Here is a 26,031-nt window from a genome sequence, read left to right on the forward strand (position 1 = left end):
GGAAAGAAATATTTAGGTTCTACATAAATATATTTTTTCCTTTATTATTCCTGCCACTAGAACCTAATAAGGCCCTCCTTATTTCAAAATCATTTCATTTTCATTTGTATTTTCTGCCACTGGTTTTTTGAAGTGTGTGATGTTTCTCCAAAGTCTGCCACGAGGGGAACTTGGCCATCTGCCTTCAGAAAAACAACAGTGGAAATGCATTAAAGATAGACTGGTCATTTGGTGGAATCACCAAGGGTGTCCTAAAAAGGGGAGGAGAGAGATCGTAAATGTTTACTATTCGCCAGCTCCTATACTGCACCCACTAGCTCTGATAACCTGCTCTTCAGGGGAAGGAAGTCTCAAATGGAGAAAGTTTTAACATTAGGGGTATGTTTAAATATTAAACCTCGAAGATGAGATGCCTCCCCACCCTGGCCAGAAAGGAAGCTCTGATCGGCAAAGACCTTTGTTTCACTCACTGGTGAATCACGAGCATGGTGCGTGGTGGTATGCAGTGTGTACCTGATGAAGATGCTGGAGGTGCTGGTATTGAATTAAGTTGGGCCTGCCAGGTGCTGATTGGGAGAACCACAGGTGGTGAGTTCTGGACTTCACTGCTTTGTACTGAGGAAATGCAAAGCCAGAAAAACTCTGAAGGCAGAAACTAAATTTCAGGATTCCTTTTGAGTTGACTGCAGAAATCAATAGATCTGAGTGTAAAGCAAAACTGCCCCAAACCTAGCACAGTGGGATTTGGTGCTAATTCTGGAAAATATTCACAGAAGGAATTCTGTTGGGCAGATAGTAAGCAAAACGGTGGAATCCATCCACCAAGAGAGATAAGAGACACGACCCTTCTCCCTTTGATGCTGGGGCACTTGTCCAAAGCACAACAACCGTATTTGGCTTTATTTGAACATAACAAGGAAGAAACAGTTCTCAAGAAGATTCATTTTCTCTATGGGGGGTAAGGTGGGGAGCCTTCTGTGTAATAACGGAAAAATCAATTATTTTTCAATCAGATGGAATGTCCTCATAAATTCAAGGCAGAGAACAGCATGTGACGTTGTGATGTGCCCTCATGAAAATGACAACTGTGAAGGAAAGAGTTTATTAGGATCATAATTCCAAGGTTGCCCCTAAGAAGAGAGATCTTTCAAGGGCAGAATGCCATTCCTGGAAGTGCGGTTTTGCGTTACACAGAAGCAAACGCACTTAACGTGCATCATTCTGCCCAATTTGCTTCCATGAAATCCCACCCTAACTTGCCTCTATTTCGCTATGATGTTCTAAGCAACACACTAAAATCCTCTCTTTACAGTGTGATAACACATAGATGGCACATAAACATAAAAGACGAATCTTTCTTGTTAGCAAAATTTATAGTATAGTATATATAATTTATAGTTATACATATTAACAAGAGAATAACCAAGAAAGTAAAGACTTCGGACAAGGAGTTTCCATTGTGGTTCAGCAGGTTAAGAACCTGACTAGTCTCCATGAGGATGCCAGTTCAACCCCTGGCCTCACTCAGTGGGTTAAAGGATGGTGTAGGTCGAAGAAGCAGCTTGGATCTGATGCAGGCCAGCAGCTGCAACTCTGATTCAACCCCTAGCCTGGGAACTTCCATATGCTGGACGTGTGGCCCTAAAAAGAAAAAAAAAAAAAGACTCTGGACAAAATTTTAAGTAAATCCTAATCATAAAGTTTTTGATCAATAGACAGACTGCAAAACCAGCTCTTAGAAAAAGACCCAGGGAGATTATGAAAGTCGGAAAGATCATCTTCGAGTCTGCATGGGGCCAGGGAGAGTAAGCCCTCTGAGGAAATCTGCATACCCAGAATTTCTTTAACACATAAGGCTGGAGCACAAAGCTCGGAATGCATAACCATCAAAATCTGTTTACAATGTTTAAAAGGTGAATAGAGGTGAGGGTACCCACGCTGTATAAACCTTACGGGTAGAGTATCAATCCGACATCGTCCATGTACATGAGCCTTCGGAAACGGCACAGGTTCACGACCAGCATTGTGGCCAGGAATACCCTCCATTCCCGTTTTCTACCAGCCCTCACGCCCCAGAATGTTAGCTGTGTGAGAGCCGAAACTGCACCCGGGCACAGAGAGAAGTTCCAGAATGCGAAGAACGAAGGCTCTACCTGGTTGCCAGCAGTTCACTGACTATCAGGTTATCCCTGTTAAATGAGTTAGACACACTGCCAGTCCCCGGTGCCATGCGGCTGTTCCCATGTTTTCTAGTGGGTTTTGCCTCCAAAGGGACCGCAAAGGGAGCTGCTAAAGTGTAACTGTGATCAGAATTGCCCTCGCACCTCAGAGGAACGACATGGGACCCCAGGAAGCAGACAGCCCTGCTCCGTCCTGACACCTTCCTCATTAAAGTGTCCTAGAGCTAACTGAGATTTGAGGAGAGAGATTCATGACCACATATGTCCAAGGAAGTGGAAAGTGTACAATATAGATGTCTCCAACTTTCTAGGAACACAGCTACTTAGAAAACCAATCACACCCACAAAAAATATTTTGAACGTTCTAACTTACATATCCCAATTGCTGAGATGACTGTTTAGTTTTATTTGTGCCGAGATCTGTTTCCTGCCCGGCAGGTGACCTATTTTTTTTTTTTTTTTTTTTTTTTTTTTGTCCTATGCCAAGAAAACCATGAGAAAAATGCCGACCTACAAAGGGCACACATCATGCCTAATCACTACTTTAAAATAACAAAAAATAAAGCATTCACTGGGTCACTCAGGCAGAACATAACCTCCCAAGCAACAGACACACCTCCTGAAACACTTGAAATTTCTAAGGAGTCTGGTTCCCAGCTGTATATCAAGAGCCAAACCGTGATATCAGGTCTTATGTTGCCCTGGAGAAACTCAGGGCAGGGCTTTCCCAGCAAAGTGTGCTTGCCAATCTGAGATTTCCCAGGAGCGTCTTCACTTTTCACTACACCAAACTCACAATGATAGAAGCCAAGGTTTGCAGTGACTGCGATGATGGCTCTTCTCCCGTCTTCACCCTCCAAATATGCCCTTGGGGAAAAATACCTGCCCACCTTCCAGGATCCCCAAAGCTCACTTCTCAAAGACTGTTGGAGGGTACTGTGCAGGTAAGTCAGACAGAGAAAGATAAATTCTGTATGAAATCACCCATATTTCATAATAACTACTATTGAAGCATAACCTTTAAAAATTGTGAACCACCATACTATACATGTGGAACTTACATAATATTGTACGGCAACTGTATTTCAAGTAAAAACACATAGTTTTTAAATTTTTTAAATTTGTGTTTTTTTTGTTTTTTTGTTTTTTTTTTTTTGGTTTTTAGGGCTGCACCAGCAGCATGTGGAGGTTCCCAGGCTAGGGGCTGAATCCAAAGCTGTAGCTGCCAGCCTACATCAGAGCCACAGCAACACAGAATCCGAGCCGCGTCTGCGACCTACACCACAGCTCATGGCAACACCGGATCCTTAACCCACTGAGTGAGGCCAGGGATCGAACTTGCATCCTCATGGATGCTAGTCGGGTTTGTTAACCACTGAAGCCATGACAGAAACTCCATATATATATTTTTAAAGGTAGGTATGCTAAAGCCAGAAGGGGAAAAGGTCAACAAAGCTTTCTTTCTCTTTGGCTTGGCTCAGCCAAATGAAAATCTTTCAAGAAACAACTGGTCTCTTTTTTCTGGTCTCTTCTGATGGGGTAAAGCAGCTGTGCCTGTGAGAAGGCCAAAAAAGACACCATGAGAAAATCTGCCCTTGGAAAAGGGATCTTAATAACAGAGTCTCAATAAGCCACATGGGCTTTCGAAAGCCTAGGAATCCCATATTATGTTTTTAAGATCCAATCATCTAAAAGCACTGTCCAACTCCATCACAACCCATGGCCACCTCTTCTTGCAGGTCTCAGGAAATGTCTCTTCTATTTTACATCCTTCATTGGCTCTCAGAAGTAACCTTTTATGTCTAGATGCTCATGTTGCAACAGAAGAAATGGTGGGGGAAAAACTGTAATTGTAATGTATACATGTAAGGATAACCTGACCCCCTTGCTGTACAGTGGGAAAATAAAATTTAAAAAAAAAAAAAAAAAAAAAAAAAAAAAAAAAAAAGAAGTAACCTATTCTGGAGTTCCCACTGTGGTTTAGCAGTAACAAATCCAATTAGGATTCATGAGGATGCGGGTTCAATCCCTGGCCTTGCTCAGTGAGTTGAGGATCTGGCATTGCCGCGAGCTGTGGTATAGATCACAGACACAGCTTGGATCCCATGTTGCTGTGGCTGTGGTGTAGGCTGGAAGCTGCAGCTCTGATTTGACTCCTAGCCTAGAAACATCCATATGCCACAGGTGCGGCTCTAAAAAGCAAAAAAAAAAGTAACACTTTCTTCCTTCTCTGGGCTCACATCTGCCACCTTCTACCAGTGCAGGTGTTTTTAACCATGGTGTTTTTGTCCCCTCAAGGGACATTGGCCAGTGTAAAGGGACAACTGAAGTAGGGGAAGGGGATGCTACTAAACACCTCCAATGCAGAAGACAACCCCTCTCACCACAAAGGACTACCTGGTCCAAACTTCAACAGTGTCAAGGTTGAGAAATCCAGCTCCACTCACACCAAACCCTGCTGTTCTCTACACATGTCACTTTCTCATCCACTTTCTCATATGCCTTTTGTGCCTCTATATAGGTTTTTTCCTCTACCTGGAGTGCCTTGCCCTACTGTGTGTCCCATAAAATAACCAAGTATCCTATAGAATCCAACTCAAGCCATCATCTCCTCTATACTCTCCTTTCCAGACCCCCTAAAGTAGGATGTTTCTTCTGGGTTTCCAGAGCTTCTGGTACACACCTCATGAAAATTCCAGCACGGGGCCCTCAAATCGTCTGTCACCTACTGTAGGCAAGACCTAAGGCCCATTCATCATCTATACCCAGAGTGCCCATTTGGTAATCAATCTCTGCATGCTAAACCAATCAGGGAATAAATGGAAATGTTGCAGGTGTACTGAAGACTCTCTGGCAACAGTGTCTAAGGGACAACAGTGTCCACAACACCAAAAACAATAACAACAAATATTGCTCAAATGCTTAGGATATAGACAGGGACTACTTCAAGCAATGTGTATAGTATGTATACATATTAACACATTTCATCCTTACAACAACCCTGTGAGGTGAGTACCATTATCATCAACATTTTCCCAAGGTCCTCAAAGATAGCATCTAAAGGAGCTGATATTTAAACCCAAGGAGTCTGGCTCCAGAGCCTCAATCTTCCAACGCTGATGCCCAGGCAGCTATAGCAATGCTCAATATTGCAGCTGCTCGGAGGCCTCTGACAAAGACAAAGGACATCTCTGGAAGACTCTGCAGCCACGGGTTCCTTCCACCCTGCCCATCAACACTGCTCGCCAACCTCTGGAACACTTTTGCAGGAGACACAACCTCCTCACACCACAGAAAGCCAGCACAAACCCAGGAAATATCGTGGTTCCATAAAGAAGACAAAACAAATTGAGTCTTTAAAGTACCTCTTACCTTGTTCATGCTGCAGGGACTGGAGCAAGGCCTCAGACATGTCACAGTGCCAGGCAGCTCTTAAAGGTTCTCCTTGTTCCTGCAGACCTCACCTCCTGAAGCACACAGCTGCACTGTAAACACAAAGAGGGGCTCCATCAGCAGGTGTTCAGGAAGGCCCAGAGCAGTCCTGTGTCCACTGGAACTTTCTGCTCGGAGGCCAAGGCTCCATGCTTGGGCTATCCACTATGGTAAGCACCAGTCATATATGGCTACTGAGCACTTGAAAGGTGGCTAGTGTCACCGAGGGCTGAATTTTAAATTTTATGTAACTTTAATTAATGTTCAATGCAAATAAATAGCCACATGTGGTTAATGGCTACCATCCTGGTCAGTGCAGATCTAGAGAGTGAAACCAAGCGTCTGGAGGCCTCAGACACTGGGCATGCCAGGGGCCAAGGACACGCTGGATATTATATGCTCAGAGTGACCACAGATACACAGGAGCAAGGACACTCATTCATTCAGTAACTATTTTTTGAGTACTTACTAGGCGCTGAGCCCTGAAGATATAGTGACCAATGATCCAGAGAGGTCAGTTCTTTAAGGGTTCCTAGTGCATCACTCACCATGTGCCAGGACTCAATGGCTTCTGTGCTGCCCAGAGGAATAAAGGAACAGACCAGCATCTGCTGCAGCCTGATTGTCCCACTGACGGCGCTTAACTGCTGGAACCTTGCACAGAGCTTTTTTAGGTGGCAGTGTACCTTTAGGGAACTCAGGAGGTCAGGTTTTCACCGGCCAAATGAAGCAGATAAGCCAACATCCCCTACAGTGGGAAATAAGGGTCCATGGTTTTAATCCATGCTGTTGGTACTTTAGGTCCATGTTTCGATTCATTTGAATTACACTTTATAATAAAATAGTCATTGTTCAGTTCCAAGATTCTTAATTTGCAAATATTAAGAAAAAAACAGAGAAAGAAACTTCAACTTTTTGCTTTGTAGCCTTTTTCTTTGAAAGATATTTCTGGGTGGATGTAAGAAGAAGACAGAGCATTATAAGGTGCCTTATAATCACCTTATTTCTGTATTATTTTTTCAGGTTGCATCTGAGACAAATTTATAGACCCGAATTTTTCCATAAAGAATTCATAAGATTTGAGATTTAAATGGAATACTAAACTGTTTTTTTTTTAAAGCAGTGCTTTACACTACTATATATAAAATAGATAACTAAAAAGGACCTACTGTATAGCACAGGGAACTCTACTCAATATTCTGTAATATCCGACATGGGAAAAAAGAAAAAAATGCATATATACACATATATGTGTAATGGATTCACTTTGCTATACACCTGAAACTAATACAACACAAGTTGTATTAGTACAAGTTAGCTACAGTCCAGCAAAAATTTTAAAAAGCAGTGCTTTAAAAATATACTATTTTAAACTGTAACAACAATATAGAAAATGTTCGATAGGAAAAGTAAGATACACTCCGAATTCCATCCACCCATTATCACCTTTAGTTCTTAGCTTTCAGCCTTGGTCTATCAGAGAACAAGAGGCATATTTGCTAACTGAGTCAAGGGCACAGAAGTCCAAGGCTGTATTCTCCATGTAACATTTTTCACCAGTAAAAAAGGGACTTTGCAATACACATTCTCAAAAGATAAACTCCTACTCCACACACGACTATTCTATGAACCTAATATTATTAAATTCCTTTTATAAATCAGAAGATAGGGAAAGGAAACTGCAGATCACTCCCTGGCTATTTAAGAAACACAGATTCCAAAGAAAACACCACATTCAGTCATAGCAATAACATATTTTAACAATGAGGTACGACACAGGGAGACTCAGGAATTCTGACTCTGTAGCCTCAGGGTATCCAAACACCCTCATCTGTACAGGATGCCTGGGTCAGCTTTGTCTCAAAGCCAAGGCAATTCAGTATCTAATTCTACCCAATTCTAAAGTGACTGAAAGAAAATCAGGCATATAACTTTTACTCTCTGAATTTCCAGAAGCAGATGCCAATGCATTTCTGGGTTTTTAAAATAGAATTCTATACATGGTGTTTCCTTTTTAACGTATGTGTTTGTTCCATTTAATAACCATGGCCCAGCACTTCACCGGGAAGTTTGTCCAAAAGCCTGGCAGAGATGCCTGATGTCACAATGCCATTCAAATGTACACACTGGTATCAACACAGGAAAGGTGGGCACAAGAAGATAATAACAAACAGACAAGGATTCTTGAGCATAATTTCCCCAAGGAAATCCCACCCAGCTCCACATTCCACTATCCACAGGCCCTCAGAACTTGGCTCTATCATTTGCATGAGACTCATTTTGGATCCTCTCCCGTCCCCACCACCCCAAGGGTTCTTGTATCATTTTCACGTATGCTGGTTCTACAACAAAGTCAGAATAAAAACCCTTCAAGGGAACTATTAGTCCCCTAGAAAATTTTTAATAAATATTATGAATAGATTTTTTTTTTCCTTTGCTCTCATAGAGGCTAGGATGACGTAAGGACTCAATGGAGAATCTTCAAAACAAGGTTGATCATCATTGCAAATTGCCTTCAGGGTTGTTTTAAAAAGAGGAAGGAAAATCTTTCCATCTCCAGGATTGTAGATCTTTTTAAAAAGATTGGTAAGCATACCTTACAGCTATGCAGGGCTCGAAACTGTACAACGCACTTTTATATTAATACTCTTATTTAGTACTGAGATCAATCTGAGTGGCGGTTTTCCTAATTAGGAAAGCAGATGCAGAGAGGAAGAAAAATTCTTCTGAGTCATGCTGTAATAGGCAGTAGACCTTGGGCTGGAAGTGATTTCATTTCAAGACACTATAGAATTCAAGTATGTTCAAAGCCCACGAATAAACCTCCTCAATAAACACACACACACACACACACACACACACACACACACACGCCCCACCCCTTCCCCCGCCAATGATCAACATTAACACAAAACACCTCAGCCAACGAATGACAGAATTAGAAATTGGGTCAGCTTGCTACTGGACAGCAACAGAAAAGACTGACATTGTTTTATCCAGTTCTTTTAGTCTCCTTTGAAATAGAACTTGGTTGTTTCACAGACAATTCAGTTTATGAAGAAGCTGAGAAAAACCCACAGTTTAAGAAAATGAGGCTGTGTCTTAAGTATAAAGCCATGGGGCAAAAGATACCAGAGTTATCATAGTGGAATTAAATGAGTTTTTTGTTTGTTTGTTTGTTTTATTTTTCAATGTTTCTTTTCCATTGTCCAAGAAGCTGGATTTTCCTGATACTAAATGAAAGGACAGTACAGATACCTTTCAAGGGTGGCTGGAGAAAGCCAGTCTCAGCAGCCAACACGCGACTTCCACTCAACTGCTCCTAACAGAGTTGGTTCAAAAAAGCCCTCCTGGGATAGATCACGATGGAAGATACTATGAGAAAAAGAATGTATATATATATACAACTGAGTCACTTGGCTGTACAACAGAAATTGGCACAACCATGCACATCAGCTATACTTTAAAAAAAAAAAAAAAAGCCCATGGTCAACCTTAAGCTTCTAAAAGGTTAACAAAATGTAATTCATCTTTCTGGATGAGTAAGGAAGCACGGATAAGCAGGGAGGTGGAGACAGGGTATGCATAAGAAGAGGCGATCAAAGAGAGAATGACAAGAAAAGGGGAAGGCTACAAAGAAAGGGTACATGAGCAAACAGAGCCCTGGACCCAGGTTCAGTGATGTGGCCAAGTGCCCCTCACCAGCCAGTCCTCACTGCAGAAGGGACCCAGAAATTCAGGTTCCTGGTGACAACGCTACATCCCGTAGCTTCTCGTGGTCCAGGTGTCAGCAAGTGGGAGTCGGAGGAAAACGAAGACCAGGCCTACCTGTTTCACTGCTGTTTACTGACCAACAATCTCCACCTGCTGCAAAGAAAAGTCTATGGTACTTGCATCACTGATAATGTAGCAGGGAGGTGTGATGATCACAGTGTATGACGACTCGGCTCTCTTCTTACTCCAAAGGGAAGCTTAAACGTGTCCAAGGGCTGCAGAGAGAGAGAGTGTGTGTGTGTGTGTGTGTGTGTGTGTGTGGCCGGGGGGGGTGCTATTTCTTGGCCCTTGAAAATGCACAATGGAATATGATGAGCTGGGCTTTTCTCCCTGCTCCAACTTTCCCACCCTCTTCCAAGATGCGTATTCTAGAAGCCTCCTCTAACAGAACTCAAAGCTGGGGCTCAGGCACTCCTATGGGAGAAAGGCCATGAGGAGGCAGCAGGTTAAAGTTCCCGCTGGCTTTTCCACAGAACACACCCTGAGGTCAGCCTGTGGCATGGTCGCCTGTCCCTCCCCTCTTACCATGAAATCCAGCAGAATCAAGAATCAAGAGCTTGTGGGGAAGGAATAAGTGAAGCAATAACAAGATGAACAGGTTTGGGAGAGAAAGGGAGAGAAGGCAACATGATAAGCATCTAGAGGAAAGTCTCCAAATCCAGGGCTGAAGAGCTTGGGAAACCATAGGGCAGATGAGAGAAATAGCCTTAACAATACCCTCCACTGGGAGAAGTAACTGTCATTGGTTGGAGTAATTCATTTGTCTCTAAATATAAAGTCCCAACACCCTTCAGGTGGAATCCTTGTGCAAGATGGGAGACTCCAAGACCATTTTCTACAGTCAGTCCAAGCTGTCCATTTCACAATAAGGGGCAGGGTGCTGGGATTAAAGGATACAATGGTGAAGCTGGAAACACCCCTGCCCCTTACTGCAAATACACATACACCTCCTAAGGGGCTGTCTCCTGCCTTTCTTCCTGAAGGTCCCTCACCAGAGCGATGCTCCCTGAGGTCCTTCTCACAGGTCCTTCTCCAGGGTTACAGCAGACATGGGGCTCTGGTTCCTCAGGACCTCCATGTCCTTGCCACCCCCAGCTTTAGGCAGCAAATATGCCATAACGTGCCCCCAGAAAGAGGACAAGGTTGGCCTTCCTACCTTCAGAGCATGTCACAGAAGACATACAAACCAAGCCAGAAGGATGGCAACGTCTTGCCACCGAGCCTCATCCGAAGTCTTTTCCCCTAAGGACAGGTGAGGCAATTTGAAAATTAATATTCTGAAACACTAGCCAGCATCTGAGCTAGAGTTCGCCATGCAACTGTGATAAGGAAGAAGATTCTAAAGAAGAGCGATACTGCTGGTAACACCCAAAACTGCCTTGCAAGCCAGATGGGGAGGAGTTGAGTGCCAAGGGGTAGAGTGTCCACTGCTTTTGAATGAGCACTTCTGGCACACATCATGGGGACTTCCTGCACTCATCACATCCTAAGTTGTAATATCTAAGGTTTGGGGCTCTTACTCTATAAAAGATCAATCTTAGTGATTTAGGAATACCTTAATTAAAGTCACAATACAGAAGAGCTCCCAAGAGGGTACCTGGCTCAGGTGACTTCTCTTCCCCGGGTGACTATTTAAACCAGGGAACACAAATTCTGATGCCTATAGGGGTCAAGAAAGAATGAGGTGAGGGACTCATCGGGCCAGAGAAAACAGTGAGGAATGGGGGGCCCGGAAAGTTTACCATTCACGTGCAGCTTCAGGAAGGGAGGAACGAGGTACATGTCCCCAGAGTTTCTGAGAGTCAAGAAAGTCAAAAAAACCAGAGAGCTTATGTTAAAACTTGGAATTTTTCAATGCTGGCAATCTGTTTTTTGTTTTGTTTTGTCTTTTTGCTTTTTTTTAGGGCCTCACCCATGGCATATGGAGGTTCCCAGAATAGGGGTCGAATTGGAGCTACAGCTGCCAGTCTACGCCACAGCCACAGCAATGCGGGATTCAAGCTGCATCTGGGACCTACACCACAGCTCACAGCAACACTAGATGCCCAACCCACTGAGTGAGATCAAACCCACATCCTCATACATACTAGTCAGATTTGTTTCCACTGAGCCACAATGGGAACGCCAGGCAATCTATGTTAATACTTTGGAAATCCTGGAGGGGTTGAGTTTGAGGGGTCATGCCATCTATTACTGCACACCTTTCATGTCAATGGGGGATTCTTTGCTTCTTTAAAGTTCCAGGGCTGGAAGCTCCCAGCCTGTCTCCTGACCCCCCTGCAGCTATGCTGCTGTAGCTCCCTGGACATGGTGAGCCCAACAGAAAGAGTGGGCAAAGCAGGGCTCGGGGAGCCACATCAATCTGTCAACTCTGCCTCTTGGTACCAACCTTCTCTGAGTCTCTTCCTTCATCCATAGTTGGGGAAATTCTTCATACCTCCTAGACTGTTTTGAGGACTAAATGGAGTAACATGAAGGAAGTCCTAGATGCACAGGATAAGGCTTCTCCCCTCTTCCTCTCTCCCATTCAGCACCAACACATTCTGTTTGTAATTGTATGTCGGTGTTTACCTCTCAATTAGTCTACTGGATTAGAAGGATTTCAAGGGAGTTGTTTTGTTTGTTTGTTTTGTTTTGTTTTGTTTTGTTTTTTTTTTTGCTTTTTAGGGCTGCACTCATGGCAGCTGCTGGCCTACACCACAGCCACAGCAATGATGGATCCAAGCCGTGTCTGCAACTTACACCACAGCTCACGGCAATGCCGGATTCTTAACCCACTGAGTGAGGCCAGGGATTGAACCTGTGTCCTCATGGATGCTAGTTAGATTTGTTAACTGTGGAGCCATGACAAGAACTCCAAGGGAGGAGTTCTTGTCTGTTTCATGTCCACATAACCAGGATCTATCCCACTGACTTACATGCAGCAGGCACTCAATATATGCACAATTTAATTGTAATGTTGCTATGGACCAAACACTTTTGTCCCCCCTCTCCAAATGCATATGTTGCTTTATCTCCAATGTGCTATTTGGAGGCAAGGTCTCCGGGAGGTAATCAGGTTTAGATGAGGTCATGAGGCTGGAGCTCCCATTATGGGATTAGTGCCATTATAAGAAGAGATGCCAGAGAACTCCCATGTGTGCAGGTGTTCTCTTTCTCCCTCCCCCACTCCTCACCATGTGGGTATACAGCAGGAAGTCAGCTGTCTGCAAGAGAACAAACAATAGGCTGGCACCTTGATCTTGAACTTACCAGCCTCCAGAACTGTGAGAAAAGAAAAAACAAACAAACAAACAAACAAACAAACTGCTGTTTAAGCCTCCCAGGCTATGGAATTCCATTACAGCAGGTCAAACTGTTAGGGGCAAATATTTAGGAAGGTCTTCCTTACATTTGGCACCAACTGAGCCTACATCCCCTCTCAGTCTCTCCTCTTCTGATAATTTAATATCAGTATCTGTACCTACTCCTCATTTGGCCAGAATATTTTGAGACTCAATGAAAAAAATGGGTTCAAGTTCAGAATAAAACACTGCAGAGTTTTCTCATGAGAAGTATGGCATGTTTTTTAGGTCAACTGGGTACTATCTGGGTACTCTTTGCATATCTCAGAAGAAAAAAATTAAACCTAAGAGATTTCATCACCCTATTAATAAATAAAGAAGCATGCCTTAATCTTAGCATCCTCAATTCATGTTTGCCAAGAGTGCACGTCACTGCCTGGGGTGTACTTGGTGGCTGGCCAGAGTTCAAGGCAATCCCCAGTCCGTTTGTCCACCTTGGATGGAGAAGGCTGACTTGTATTCACCTAAGACTTAAGATTTACTAACCATGACGTACCCCGTTTTCTTTGATTTTACGCTGAAAGAATCCCAGAGGCCTTCAAACAATCTCAGCTTCCCTCTCCCCTGGGGGGTTTGCTGAACAATTCAGGCAAACACATTTCCTGTGATTTGGTGAGAAACTAAAATAACTCAACAGAAAGCCTAGTCAGTGGGTGACTTTAGAAGGACCCACTGAAAAGGAAGCAAAGACAAGGGAAATCACTATGAAGGTATCTCTTTTTTAATTATTAAAGTATAGTTGATTTACAATGTTGTGCCAGTTTCTGCTGAATAGCAAGGTGACCCAGTCATATCTATATACTTTTTTCTATTATCTTCCATCATATTTCATCACAAGAGACTGGATATAGTATCTCTGTACAGACACTCAAGGGGACCACCTACCTCTTCAATAAAAGCTTTCCAATTAAGGAATTTAAATATTCTCAATAATACCCTGAGGATAAGCCATAGGACGAGGCAATCGCCTTACTGGGGACACATGGTTACAATCGAAACCTAGCTGCTTAGTGGGCCAGACTGGGAGGGATGCCTTGTTCCTCTGGGAAGAAACATCCATTAATCCTCAGAAGAGAGGAGTTCCTGCTGTGGCTCGGTGGTAAGGAATCCAATTAGTATCCATAAGGATGCAGGTTTGATCAGTAGGTCAAGAATCCAGCATTGCCACAAGTTGCAGCGTAGGCTACCGATGTGGCTCGGAACCTGTGTTGCTGTGGCTGTGGTGCAGGCCAGTAGCTACAACTCCTATTCAACCCCTAGCCCAGGAACCTCCATATGCTGCAGGCGTGGCCTTGAAAAGCAAAAAAAAAAAAAAAAAAAAAAAAAAGGCCTCAGAAGACAGCTTTCATTTGGCATGATGGGCCCCTGCCAAAAGCAATCTCTGGGATTCATGTTGACCTCTGTTTTCCTGAGGCTTGAATTCTGCGTTTTCCAACACTAGCTTCTCCACCGTGTGGCTTGCTCTTTATGAGGGGGCCCTGTGCCCTAATGTTTGCTTCTACTAGGGCCTGGGGGCTTTCCACGCTCTTGCATCAGTTTAGCATCTACGTCAAAATAACTGAAGTTTCCACATCTCACAGGTAGTGTAACTAGGGACCCCACAGCTATTCAAACAACAGAACACCCGGCCCTGTGCCCCAAACACTCACACTCACAGCTGCACACAGACCCTGGGGATTCACCTTGCTGTGTTTGGCCTACAGTTCCTGTGAGAGCATAAACACCACAGCCCCCAAAGCCCACGGCTGAGTTTGTGGCATCAAAGTTTTCTGGCACCTGGGAATTTTTCTTTCCTGCCTCTGAGCTCACAATGCACTTATGATTTGCTATTCTGGCCAACACACCTAAGAATTTGGGGAGGGGGGTTGGAGGGGGGTGGAGTGGGGCTGGGGGTTACCAAGGGCCCAGGTGGCACCAGCTCAGTATACCATTCTGCCAGAAGTTCCAGTTTGAGGTGTGCTAAACTCAATTCTGCCATATTCAGTGGTCCCCTCTATGGCCATTTGGCTGTAACTCAGGCTGGAGCCAGAAACATGTTCTTTGTAGCACAGGCTGTCTTATTGTGACTCATGCCTCAACTCTTCCTCGTAGTGGAGTGATGCTGGGTGAGGGTGCACTGAAGGGTCAGGCCAGGCATTAAGAAAGCATCCCCAGCCAGCACGGGCAGTGCAGACACTTACCCCAAGGAAGGAGTCACCTGCCTGCCCTTTCTAGCTAAGTCTATCCCGGGTTCAGGAAGGTGCCTTATGTTACCCTGGCAGTGATTTGGAACTGGACGACCTCCCGATGACGTTTTGGTAGCAAGGGAGAGGCAGAGAGACAAGGCATGAAACCAGAACACAGCCACCTCCCCACACGACAACTGTGGTGTGGAGAGGGGCCGCCCTCTCCAACAGCAGCCAAGAGAACAGCCCCAGAAAACCCTTCCAGCCGCTGACCTGGAGGCCTCGTCCCAGGGGATCCTCTGATCTCATTACAGCAGTCGACACTAGTCCTCACAAAACAAACAGAGGAAATTTATGCCTGCCTTAGCCTGTGGAGAGCTCCACATTCCTGGCTTAACGAGAGTTCCAGCTTCGGAGACCACAGCCACTGGGATGGGAGGATGTCTGCTTCGATCCAAAGAAAGAACTGTGGTCGTGCCTCTTACCCTCTTTCTGGGGCTGCAGAGGAAGGCGGTGAGCCTGGAGGGAGCCACTGAACTGGGGGCCCAGGACTCTGCTCAGGTCTCTAAAGACAAGTTCCCTTTCTTCTTATGTCAGCACCCCCAGACGCAGTCAGTGGGGGCCATTTCTTCTGGAACAGCCCTGGGAAAGCGCAGCCTTGAAGAGTTCCACCTGCTAAGGCCGGAAGCCCAAGAGAGAGGCTGTCCTGTGTAACCCAACTCCAGGTCATCTGGTGGGAACTTTTTTTTTTTTTCTCCGAAAGTAGCCTTGCTTGAGCCTTGGAAAACTTGATCTAACTCGGGGTTTCCATTTTTAGAATAAATGGCAGGAGGGAAAGTGTTCAGGACGTAGAGGGTGAACTTCCAAACCAAAATAAGAACAGAGTGGGGGGTGATCTCACCTCTGCTCGCTGCCCCCCACCAGGAGACACCTGCCATGAATGTAGACATTCTTGATTGTTACAACTGGGGGAGAATAGCATCTAGCAGGTAGGGGATAGGATCTTGCTAAACATCCTACCAGGCACAAAACAGCTTCCACAATAAGAACTGTCTGCTCTAAAATGTCAACAGTGCTGAAGCTGAGAAATCCCGATGGAGAGGGGACACTGGAGGACGATGGTAGATTTAAAATAATGACCATTCTTCATCATATGACAATAGTGTTGATATCACGCTGTCCAAATGTGCACAAATCACCACCACAAAAATGTATCAGTTCTCTTTTGAAGCGAAATAAATGAAAACTGTGTTGTAACCTTGCAGTCGGATCACTGAAGCTGCCTAGAAAACAGTGGAGCAGTTTCAATTTTAGACGGTTCGTCAGCACCGTCGTGAGTGCTGTGTTCACTCCAGGTTAAGGTGTGATCTGCGTGCTTACTGTCATAATTCAGAGGTGACTACTGACGGAAGGAATTCATGAGCTCACTTGCATGATCACCATAACCACACATGTAACCTGAGCAGATCTCGGTCTGGGAAAAAAAATGGCAGAATGTTTCAACTTTCAAAATACCAACAAAATATGAGGAACCGTGGTGATGTTGACCTACATTCTGGGGAAGTTTAAAAAACAGCTGCATGCGAGGGCCTAAAACGCAGAACTGCCCAAAGGTATCCTGATGAAAATAATCATGGTGCATATTTTGAAATGCTTCCATTTCTAACATTCTGTACCTGGTTCAAAATATGCCCTTTCCTCAACACAGCCTACCCTTTAACACATCTGGTGTAAGAATGTATATTCTGATAACGCAGTCATCATTCTCTCATGAACTCTTTGATTTCCGCAAAAGAAGGAAAAATCCCCATCGAAGCACAGCTCATGCATGCAAGCAAATCTGAAGCAGGAGGAAAAGAATTTCATGAATGAGCAGGAGACAGTTTTTTTTTTTTTTTTTTTTTAAATGGAATGTTTTAAACGCTTGTGGTATAAACAGTAAACAAAACTGATTCACTAAATGTTAATACTGTTTACCATGATGTAAGAGTTGGGTTTTTTTTTGTTTGTTTTTTTTTTTTTAATGTTCCAGAAGCAAGAGGGAAATGAATACCTCAGTAGGGAAAAATGATACCTTCCTTGGCATTTCAGAACCATTGCTCAACGCCTCTTGAGCAAGGAAGCCATCGTAATGACTTTATTTTACCTACCGCAATTATGGGGCACCTTGGAGCAATTCTCCACCGTATCCCACTTTCCTCCCTCCACTCCAGCCCTGCTAAATCATCTCTGGAAACCATTAACCGAGAGTCCTGTTCCAATTTTCCTCTCCTCCCTCGCCTTGCTGCCTCAGTCATGCTGGAGTCAGGACAAAGCCAACTTGTGTTACATCACAGAGCAAACTCATTTTCTGTAAACCATCTCACTGGTCGTTTACCGCTACTGGAATCCAAAGCTGTCAACAGTGTGGTCTTTGTTTGGTGGGTGTTGCTTGAAAACTTAAGGAAAAACAAGAAAGTTTTCCCCACTCCCCCTTCCTCTCGTTTAAATACAGGCCAGTGGTTGGAGGTGGCTCTGCAGCCTGGCTCCACCCCGCTGTGTAAACTAGACATTACCTTATACACAAATGATCTAGGCATTCCTCAGTCTAGCTGCCTGGCTGCGCATTCCTCTGCTCCCCAGCACACACTCCCTGCCTTCCCCTCCTCTTTCCTCTGCCCCCACCCTCCTCTTTTCTCTCTCTCTCTCTCTTTTTTTTTTTTTTTTCAATTTCCACTGCCTCACTGTGTTTTTGTGTAAATGATCTCACATGACTCAACAAATCCATCTGCCTGAAGCTGGCCAAGTCTGGAGCCCTCCCAGGAGGGAGGAGAAGAATTGCTTTGTGGAAAGGACCTGGAGCGCTGCCCTTGCTCTGGCTCGAATTACCCGCCTGTCAGGCCTGACGGATTTGGCTAAAAATAAAAGGAAGCGGGCCGTGAAAAGCAGATGAATGGGCTCAGCAGTTCCTTAGATAACACGGGCCTGCTGTTGCCCAAAGCTCCCCAAACAGCAACTTCAAATGCGGGGCTTGTGAGGGCAGGGATGGGGCATCCAGGTGAAAATGGGGGGGACAGGGCCTGGGTCTGAGATTTCTTCCCCGAGGACGTACGTGTCTGTGTGTGTGTGTGTGTGTGTGTGAAAGAGAGAGAAGGAGAGAGACAGACAGAGAGAGAAAGAGACACTCATACAAAAAGGTCCTTAGAAAAACAGTAGATTTAGTGGAGTGAAGGCTTGGCTCATTAAAAAGAAAAGGAAAAAAAAAAAATGCTGTTTCCACTACAAAATTACCCTTCTCCCCACCTCCCAGCACCAGACATTTGAAGCCTCCCTATGAGGTCACTTCTGCATTCAGAGCCAGCAAAGAACTCAAAGTCTTTCTTGTGAGTGGCTGCCCGGCGCCCGCCCGCAGTGGGTATTAAGCACTTAGGTTGGCAATGTAATGACACACTGTAACAATCTGTAATATGAAGCAGTCAGCAAAGCCCTGGCTCGGGAAGCTGTTTCTCCCGACCATTAACCATATGTTTGGCTCCCCAGCTAGCCGAGCGAGCCTGGTTCCAGCTCACCATCTGGTTTCTATCCACACAAGCGACTGCAAAGCACAGACCATCTCCCTCCGGAGCCCTGTGTTTCTTTTTCTCTCTTTTCCGTTCTGCCCTTCCCGTTGCTGCCTCCCAGCTCCTTTAGCTCCCCCTGCTAAAGAATTCTCTGCCATTCATCACGTGCAAAGAAAACTTTACCTGGCGCGGCAGCAGCAGAGCCATTAAGAATGCACAGCTGGATTGTAAACACGCCAGAGGACCGGTTACCATCCGCGTCAGTCCCACGCGGTCCTACCCCCTTCCTCATCTCCTATTGAGTGCAGACACTTGATCCAGGATGTTAAAAATAGGTACATTCTTGACAGATCCAGGGGTTGTTGTGATGTCCTTCACACTCACTCCATATTCTGGGAGTGGGGCTTTAAAACACACACGCGCACGCACGCACACACACACACTCCTGAGTTTGTCTCTGCATTCAATCTGCATGACATCAGTCTCACACAGATGACATACTGGCTGCAAATAACCAAGTCAACCAAAGTCTCTATTCCTTTCTCTGCCCTAAAGAATTTGATCCCCAGCGTGTGTTTTTTTCTTTCCCCCTTTTCCACCTACAGAGCCCAAACTGAAAGAGATGACGCTTCAGAAGAATAAGCACCCATAGGCATTTTCGACTAATTGATAATTTGCAAAATTTAGGCTCATTCACATCAGCATTTTAATAGTGTCCAGTAATGACAAGGCTATCGGAATTCAGACGCTTTTTTTACAGCACCTCCAAAGTATTTATCCCAAATTTCCTCCTTTACCCAATTTCAGGTATCTTATAACTTCTTAAATATTTAAGACGAGATAGTTGATAACGAGAAAATGGTTAATTTTCCTCCCATACCCACAAGAAGTATGTATTACCAGCTATTTTTATTAAACTAGTAAATTAAAGTTAATTCTTTCCCAAATCTTCTATTTATTTATTTATTTATTTATTTATTTATTTATTTATTTATTTTTGTCTTTTTAGAGCTACATCCAGGTACATGAAAGTTCCCAGGCTAGGGGTCTAACTGGAGCTATAGCTGCTGGCCTACACCACAGCCACAGTAACACCACAGCTCACAGCAACACCAGATCCCACTAAGCGAGGTCAGGGATTGATCCCACATACTCGTGGATACACGTCAGGTTCATAACGGCTGAGCCACAAGGGGAACTCCTCTTTTTCACGTCTTACCAAAAAAAAAAAAAGCTTGGTTTCTCAAATACCAAGAACAAAAGGAAGAATATCATTAAAAAGTAATTTAGCAGAGTGTCAGATTTTATCAATGCGGTGGAGCTGTCAGGGGGGTATTGTTTATTCAGGCTAACAAGGGTGCCAGAAGGCCATTACCTGAGCAGACTTCCTACACCCACTGCCCTTGTCAGCCCTGGTCTCTAGGATCTGAAGTAGGTCTTTGTTAGCTACTTCTACCAACAAGGGACATTAAAATTCTGCTACATGCAAGTTTCAGAGAATGATGGAAAAGGAACTTTCCTTTTCAGAAGCCTCAAATTACTGTCCACAGAAGATGGGTTCAATGAAATGCTGTTTCTGACCCCCCAATCATAGTACAAACTGAGGATGAATTACCTTTACTCACAACAGCATTCGTAGAAAGAAAGAAAAGTGATCAATTCACAGCTTCAACGTGTTCACTCTACCTGACTCCTTAAGCACCGTGGAAACAATTTATTACAAGGTACTTATACTTTTGATAAATACTGGAGCCCCCAGCCCAGTTATACCAGGATCCCTGTGGGTGGGCCTGGGCAGCAGAAGTTTTGAAAGCTTCCTAGCTGTAGCTACTGAGCAGCCAGAGTTGAAAAGCCTTGCTTGTTGTGAACTTGCATGATGCTAGAAATCACCTCATCAAAACCCAAATGAAACCTTTGGAATGGAAATAAAATTTAGGATTAGAACAGGGGATTTCAAACTTGTTTAGAGGTGAGGTTTTTTGTTTGTGTTTTTGTTTTTAGGGCCACACCTACAGTTTATGCAAGTTCCTGGGCTAGGGGTCAATTGGAGCTGCAGCTGTTGGCCTACACCACAGCCACAGCAATGCAGGACCTGAGCCACATTTGTGACCTATGCCTTGGCTTGTGGCAATGCAGGGTCCTTAGCCACTGAGCGAGGCCAAGGATCAAACCCACATCCTCATGGACACTATGTCAAGTTCTTAACCCACTGAGCCACACTGGGAACTCCCAGAAATGAACTTTTCAATCAAACAAAATCATATATGAAATCCCCATAAACAAAAGAGCAGAAGTGGTCATTTTTATGCCATTTTATACTCTGCACACACATCAGTCTACCCAATATCCATGGATGCCAGAAATTCAAATGTATAATTTTTTTAAATTGCTATAAGTCATCTAGTGAGAACAAAGAGACCATTTTATGGAACACAAAAGTCTGAAATTAGGGTTATGGTTGAGAGGTCCAGTGCTGTCCACCTCAGCATCCAATTTTTTGCATGGCCAATAGTTCACGTGATCAAGGCTGGGTGCATGTGAAAATAACAGTGTGTGCAGTAGGATGAAATTAATTCATACAGTACTTTAATAAATGTCAATTAAATGTCTAGTACACACCAGGTACTGCCCTCAGGGGTCACTGGAGGAATAAACTGTAGCCTTTTCCCTTGAGAAGCCTAGTTAAGAAGACACCGCATGGCAACATGGCAAGGGCAGTGCAATAATGGATGTGCCAAGTGCTTGTTGAGGGGAGAAAGGGCTCATTCTGTCTGTGGAAATGGGGCCTAACTTGGGACAATTAAATCAGGCCCTAAAAATCTGAGTAGGAATTTTATAGTTAACAAATTTTATAGTTAACCAACAAAGTTTTATAATTAACAAAGAAAGGAAAGGAAAGTTCAGAATGAAGGAAGAGAATGTGGGGAAAAAAATGCCACCAACGCCTGAGTATAAGCAGGCTTGGCAAGTTCTGGGGTTATAAGAACTTCTGAAGAGGGCAGGAAGGGCTGGGATTTGAGGCTAAAGAGGGATCTGAGGCCAAGCTTCTATGAGATTTTAAATGTCAGGACACAGCTTAGACCAGCACTGACCAACAGAAATTTAAGGTGAACCACACACATCATTTCAAATGTTCTAGTAGTCACATTAAAAAAAAGGAATTCCCACTGTGGTATGGGGGTTAAGGAGCCGGTGCTGTCTCTGCAGTGGCTCTGGTCGCTGCTGAGGTGCGAGTTTGATCCTCGGGCCCAGTGCAGAGGGTTAAGAATCCAGTGTTGGTCACGGTTGTGGCTCAGATTTGATCCTGGCCTGGAAACGTCCACACACCATAAAAGAAACATGAAGAATTAATTTTAATGATATGTTATTTAACCCAAGGGACCTAAAATATTACCATTTCGACATGTAATCAATATATAAATTATTAATGAGATATTTTATATTTTTTTCCTACTACGACTCTTTATAATAGAGCCTGGGCTTTATACCTATAACACATCTCCGTTTGGACTGACCACATTTTAAGCGCTCAAGAGCCACATGTGGCCAGTGGACACTGCCCTGGACAGCACAGGTCCACCCCCGATCCTGCAGGTGCAGACCAAAGAACTTGCTGGTGTGTGTTACAAGGAGACAAGAGTGGCAACAATGTGGAGGAGCAGAGAGAGGACTGGGTATGGGAGAGCCTGGCAAGGCTGCATCTATGGTCCAGGCCAAGGAAGAAGAGAAGGATGAAGCTTGGAACCAGGACAGTCAACCTGGCACAGCAATGGGATGTCAGGCAAGAATTCAGAAACCTTTACATAACTGTGCATAAGGGATGAAGAGGAGAAGGAACCATCCAATATGTTTTTAATGCTAAAATTTGTGCTCAGTGGGAAAAGCCACTGATTATGTATTTAATATAAGGTGCCACTGCTCCTTCCAAGCTCACGTCCCGCAGCCCTTTAATCCAATGCCATTTACTGAACGTTTAATGTTAAATGAATAGGACACCCCCCCCCATGTGCCAGGCAATGGCAGGCACTGACATGAATGAGACACAATTCTTCCTTTCATGGGGCTCAGATATAGTGTGGAAAACAAAACAGCAAATGACAACAAAGTGTTAAATGTATTGGTAGAAGGGTGTGAAAAGAGGTCTACAAAAGTTTCCATAAAATGCACATAACTATGTCCTATAATATATTCAGTGGCACTTTTGAGATAGCAGGAAGTGGGGCTTTCATGTATCAGTGGGCTTATGAACTGACTTTGAAATGTCCATTGACAGATGAATGGATAAAGATGATATATATATACAATGGAGTATTACTCAGCCATAAAAAAGAATGAAGTGATACATTTGCAGCAACATGGATGGACCTGGAGATTATCATACTAAGTGAAGTAACCCAAAGACAAATATCAGATACTATCATTTATATGAGGAAACTAAAAACAAATGATACAAATGAACTTATTTACAAAACAGAAATAGACCCACAGACATAGAAAACAAACTTATGGTTACCAAAGAGGAAAGATTAGGGGGAGGGATAAAGTAGGAGGTTGGGATTATCATATAGATAACCAAAAAGGATCTACTGTATAGCACAGGGAACTATACTCAATATTTTGTAATAACCTAGAAGGGAAAAGATGTGAAATAGAATTATATATATACACATACATATATATAGACATCCACATATGCTCACACATATACGTGTATCTATATATACACGCATACATGTGTGTACACAGGTACGTATGTATACACGTGTATGTATATACAAAACTGAATCACTTTGCTATACACCTGAAACTAACACAACCCTGTATATCAACTATCCTTCAATAAAAAAATAAAACTGATGCAGTACACAATTTACTTCTGTTTGCATTTGGTTGCGCTATATTAAGAAAACCTTATATTCATACGTCACTATAGGTATGACCTGCTGTCTAAATCATTGCTCTCTAAACTCAGGGACCAAACAGATTCAAATAAATTTTCAGATGAATCTCTTCCTACCTGCTATTCTTATTACTTACTATCTGAAACTCAGATACCAAATTGACATGAATAACACGGTGTCCTTTGCTACTGGAATTCATTCTGGGAAATTTCCATATTCAGATTTTGGAAATGAGTGGACTGGGACAGTAGGGAACAGTTATAAGAACAATTATATTGGAAATGATAGCAGTTCTTTAGCAGTTCACTCTGTAATCTCATCATATGCCCCAAGCTAACCTAAAAGCTTGAAAAAAATGCAGTCATTAAGATTTTTTAATTTCAAATTTTAATTACTAATGATAATCTGACCATTACTTTAATAATTAGTCAAGGAGCACCCTCTGTGTATAGTGGGGATATAGGACCCTAAAACAGAAGAGATGTCACTAAGTGATGGGTTGACTTACCATAGAGCTGGCCATTATCCACACAGAGGCCTACACCCTACAGAGGCTCCCCAGCCCTGCCAAGTATGCTGCATATATCTAGCAGGGGGAATTTGCTTGTTCAATTTATGATCACGCTGGAATCTGAAAAACACTGGTACAGACTTCCTTATCAACGACTCATGTATAACAAGTTCAAATATATAAGCCAAAATAGCATAAAACACTTAATTTCAAGGTTAATCTGACAGTCCAATTTAATGCGTCGGTGGTCCCAATGTGTTAAAATTTGGTATGTAACACGTTGAAGTGTGCAGGTTTTAAAATCATGGTCATAAAAATTGTTCAAAATATATTAAAGTGCTAATTAAACACTTGCATGGCCCCTCAAATATTCCCAGGGAACATCTACAGAACAGAGTTTGAAGACTCTTGGTGCAGGGCCTTTGAGGACAAAATGTAAACGCAAGAGCAAGACTCAGGTGCCCCTACTCCTTAAGGATCATCAAGTTATTCCCAAACTTTTCCCAGGGAGAAGATATCATCCCTCATTATCCTAAAAGCGGGGAAGCTGAGAAACAAAACTCTAGAACACATTTTAAGATTCTCCAGTAAATTAGAATTAAAGAGGCTAGGACCCAAATCTGAGACACACCATTCACTTCGCAATGTTGCTCATCCACTAATTCACTCAGCAACGTTTACTGACCACCTACTGTGCCAGGCACTGTTCTGAGACTTGGGATACATCAGTGAAGAAAACAGACAAAACCCTCCATCAGGGTGAAATCTAGAGTCTAGTCGGGGGAGACAGATAAAAAACACAAATAAGAAACATAATAAATAAGTTCTTTTTGTTATAAGGTGATAGGTGCAACAACAACAAAAAACTGACTAAGGTCAGAGGAATTGGAAATGGGAAGGAAGAGGAATGCTGAAATTTTAGATAGGACGGTCAGGGCGGGTGAGAAGGTAAAAATGAATCAAGAGCTCGCATGAATCCTGGGCAGGCCCTCGGGAATGAGTGTGTGTGTGTGTGTGTGTGTGTGTGTGTGTGTGTGTGTGTGTGAAGTACAAACGTTTGCATTTACTGGAAGATGCAGTGAAGTTTGGATAAGGTGTTCATCCATTTGACTTGCCATTAAGAAACCTCCCTTGGCCTCATGGCATGTCCCTATTTCTCTTGATCAGAGCAGTGAAAAATATAATCTGTGAAAAATTTTTTAAAAGTAGAGCACGTTCTACGAAGAAAACAGCACTCTCTAAACTCCTGATAAGCAGATTCTACACACACATTCCACAGTCTGCTTTATCCCTCAGCCACGTCCCACCCACACTCAGCCCCCAGGCGGCCAGAGCAGCAAATATGCACCAGCTCACACTCCTGTGAAACAATGGGGTCTTTCAGGCCTTACAATCTTGTGAAGAAACAGGCTGAAACGTCATGGGAAAAATTAGGAAATATCAGAGGAAAACAGCTCACAAAGTGAGGGGTGGAACCACTTGCTCACATGTTCTAATTCCTGAACAAAGAGAAACAACCGTGACAGCCCCCTGCCTGCTCTGACCCTTCCATTTCAAAAGAGAAGCGTCCTAACCCCCTTTTCTCTTCTGGGGGAATTACAGCAGCAAGACGGGGACAAGACAGCAGAGTGAGAAAATTTTTAGCCAAAAGAAGCAGAGTTCATTTCAAAAGCTTTCCCCTCAAGAAAAGCATAAGAACCAACCCAAACTCCCTGTCTTGTTCAGTGATCCACAGCACCATCACAATTACAGACCAATTGGACTTCAACCACTACACAAAGGAAAACAGAACCTCCTTCTACATCTTATTTTTAACTCTTCCAAAGTATTCTTGCTCTGAAATCTCACCCTGACTCCATCTCGGCCATCCTTCCTTATCACCTGCCACACCCAGTGTATACCTTTCCCACCAGCCTAGCCCAATTCCCCATCTCCCGGTCTTTGCTAAAAGCTGTTCCACTTGCAAATTACCTGCCTCTTCTTACCCACTGAACATCTCATATTGTCTTAAAAATCCCAGTTTAGGAGTTCCCGCTGTGGCAAAGTGGGTTAAGAATCCAACTGCAGCAGCTTGAGTCACTGTGGAATCGAGGGTTAGACCCCTGGCCCTGCACAGTGGATTAAAGGATCCAGCATTGCTGCAGCTATGGTGTAGGTTTCAGCTGTAGCTCAGATTCAATCCCTG

General features: G+C 43.7%; 1 protein-coding gene across 8 annotated transcripts in view; it reads right to left on the bottom strand.

Annotated features, from left to right (window-relative positions):
- Positions 1-26,031, bottom strand: part of BACH2 (BTB domain and CNC homolog 2) — a 400,538-nt gene that overhangs the window by 304,901 nt on the left and 69,606 nt on the right. For 3 of the 8 annotated variants that reach the window (XR_002343529.1, XM_021090103.1, XM_021090081.1), the window contains exon 2: positions 5,553-5,665. Coding sequence is in view for 4 of the 8 variants with exons in the window: in XM_021090081.1 (XP_020945740.1) it covers positions 5,553-5,561 (9 nt within the window). In the remaining 4 variants the exon portion in view is untranslated. Of the gene's footprint in view, positions 1-5,552; positions 5,666-6,160; positions 6,361-8,870; positions 11,345-18,617; positions 20,524-26,031 lie in introns of those variants that run through there. The other 5 variants (XM_021090087.1, XM_021090108.1, XM_013992698.2 and 2 more) reach the window with 3 other exon arrangements.

The sequence above is a fragment of the Sus scrofa genome, chromosome 1 (genome assembly GCF_000003025.6).
Source record: "Sus scrofa isolate TJ Tabasco breed Duroc chromosome 1, Sscrofa11.1, whole genome shotgun sequence".
Lineage (NCBI taxonomy): Eukaryota > Metazoa > Chordata > Mammalia > Artiodactyla > Suidae > Sus > Sus scrofa.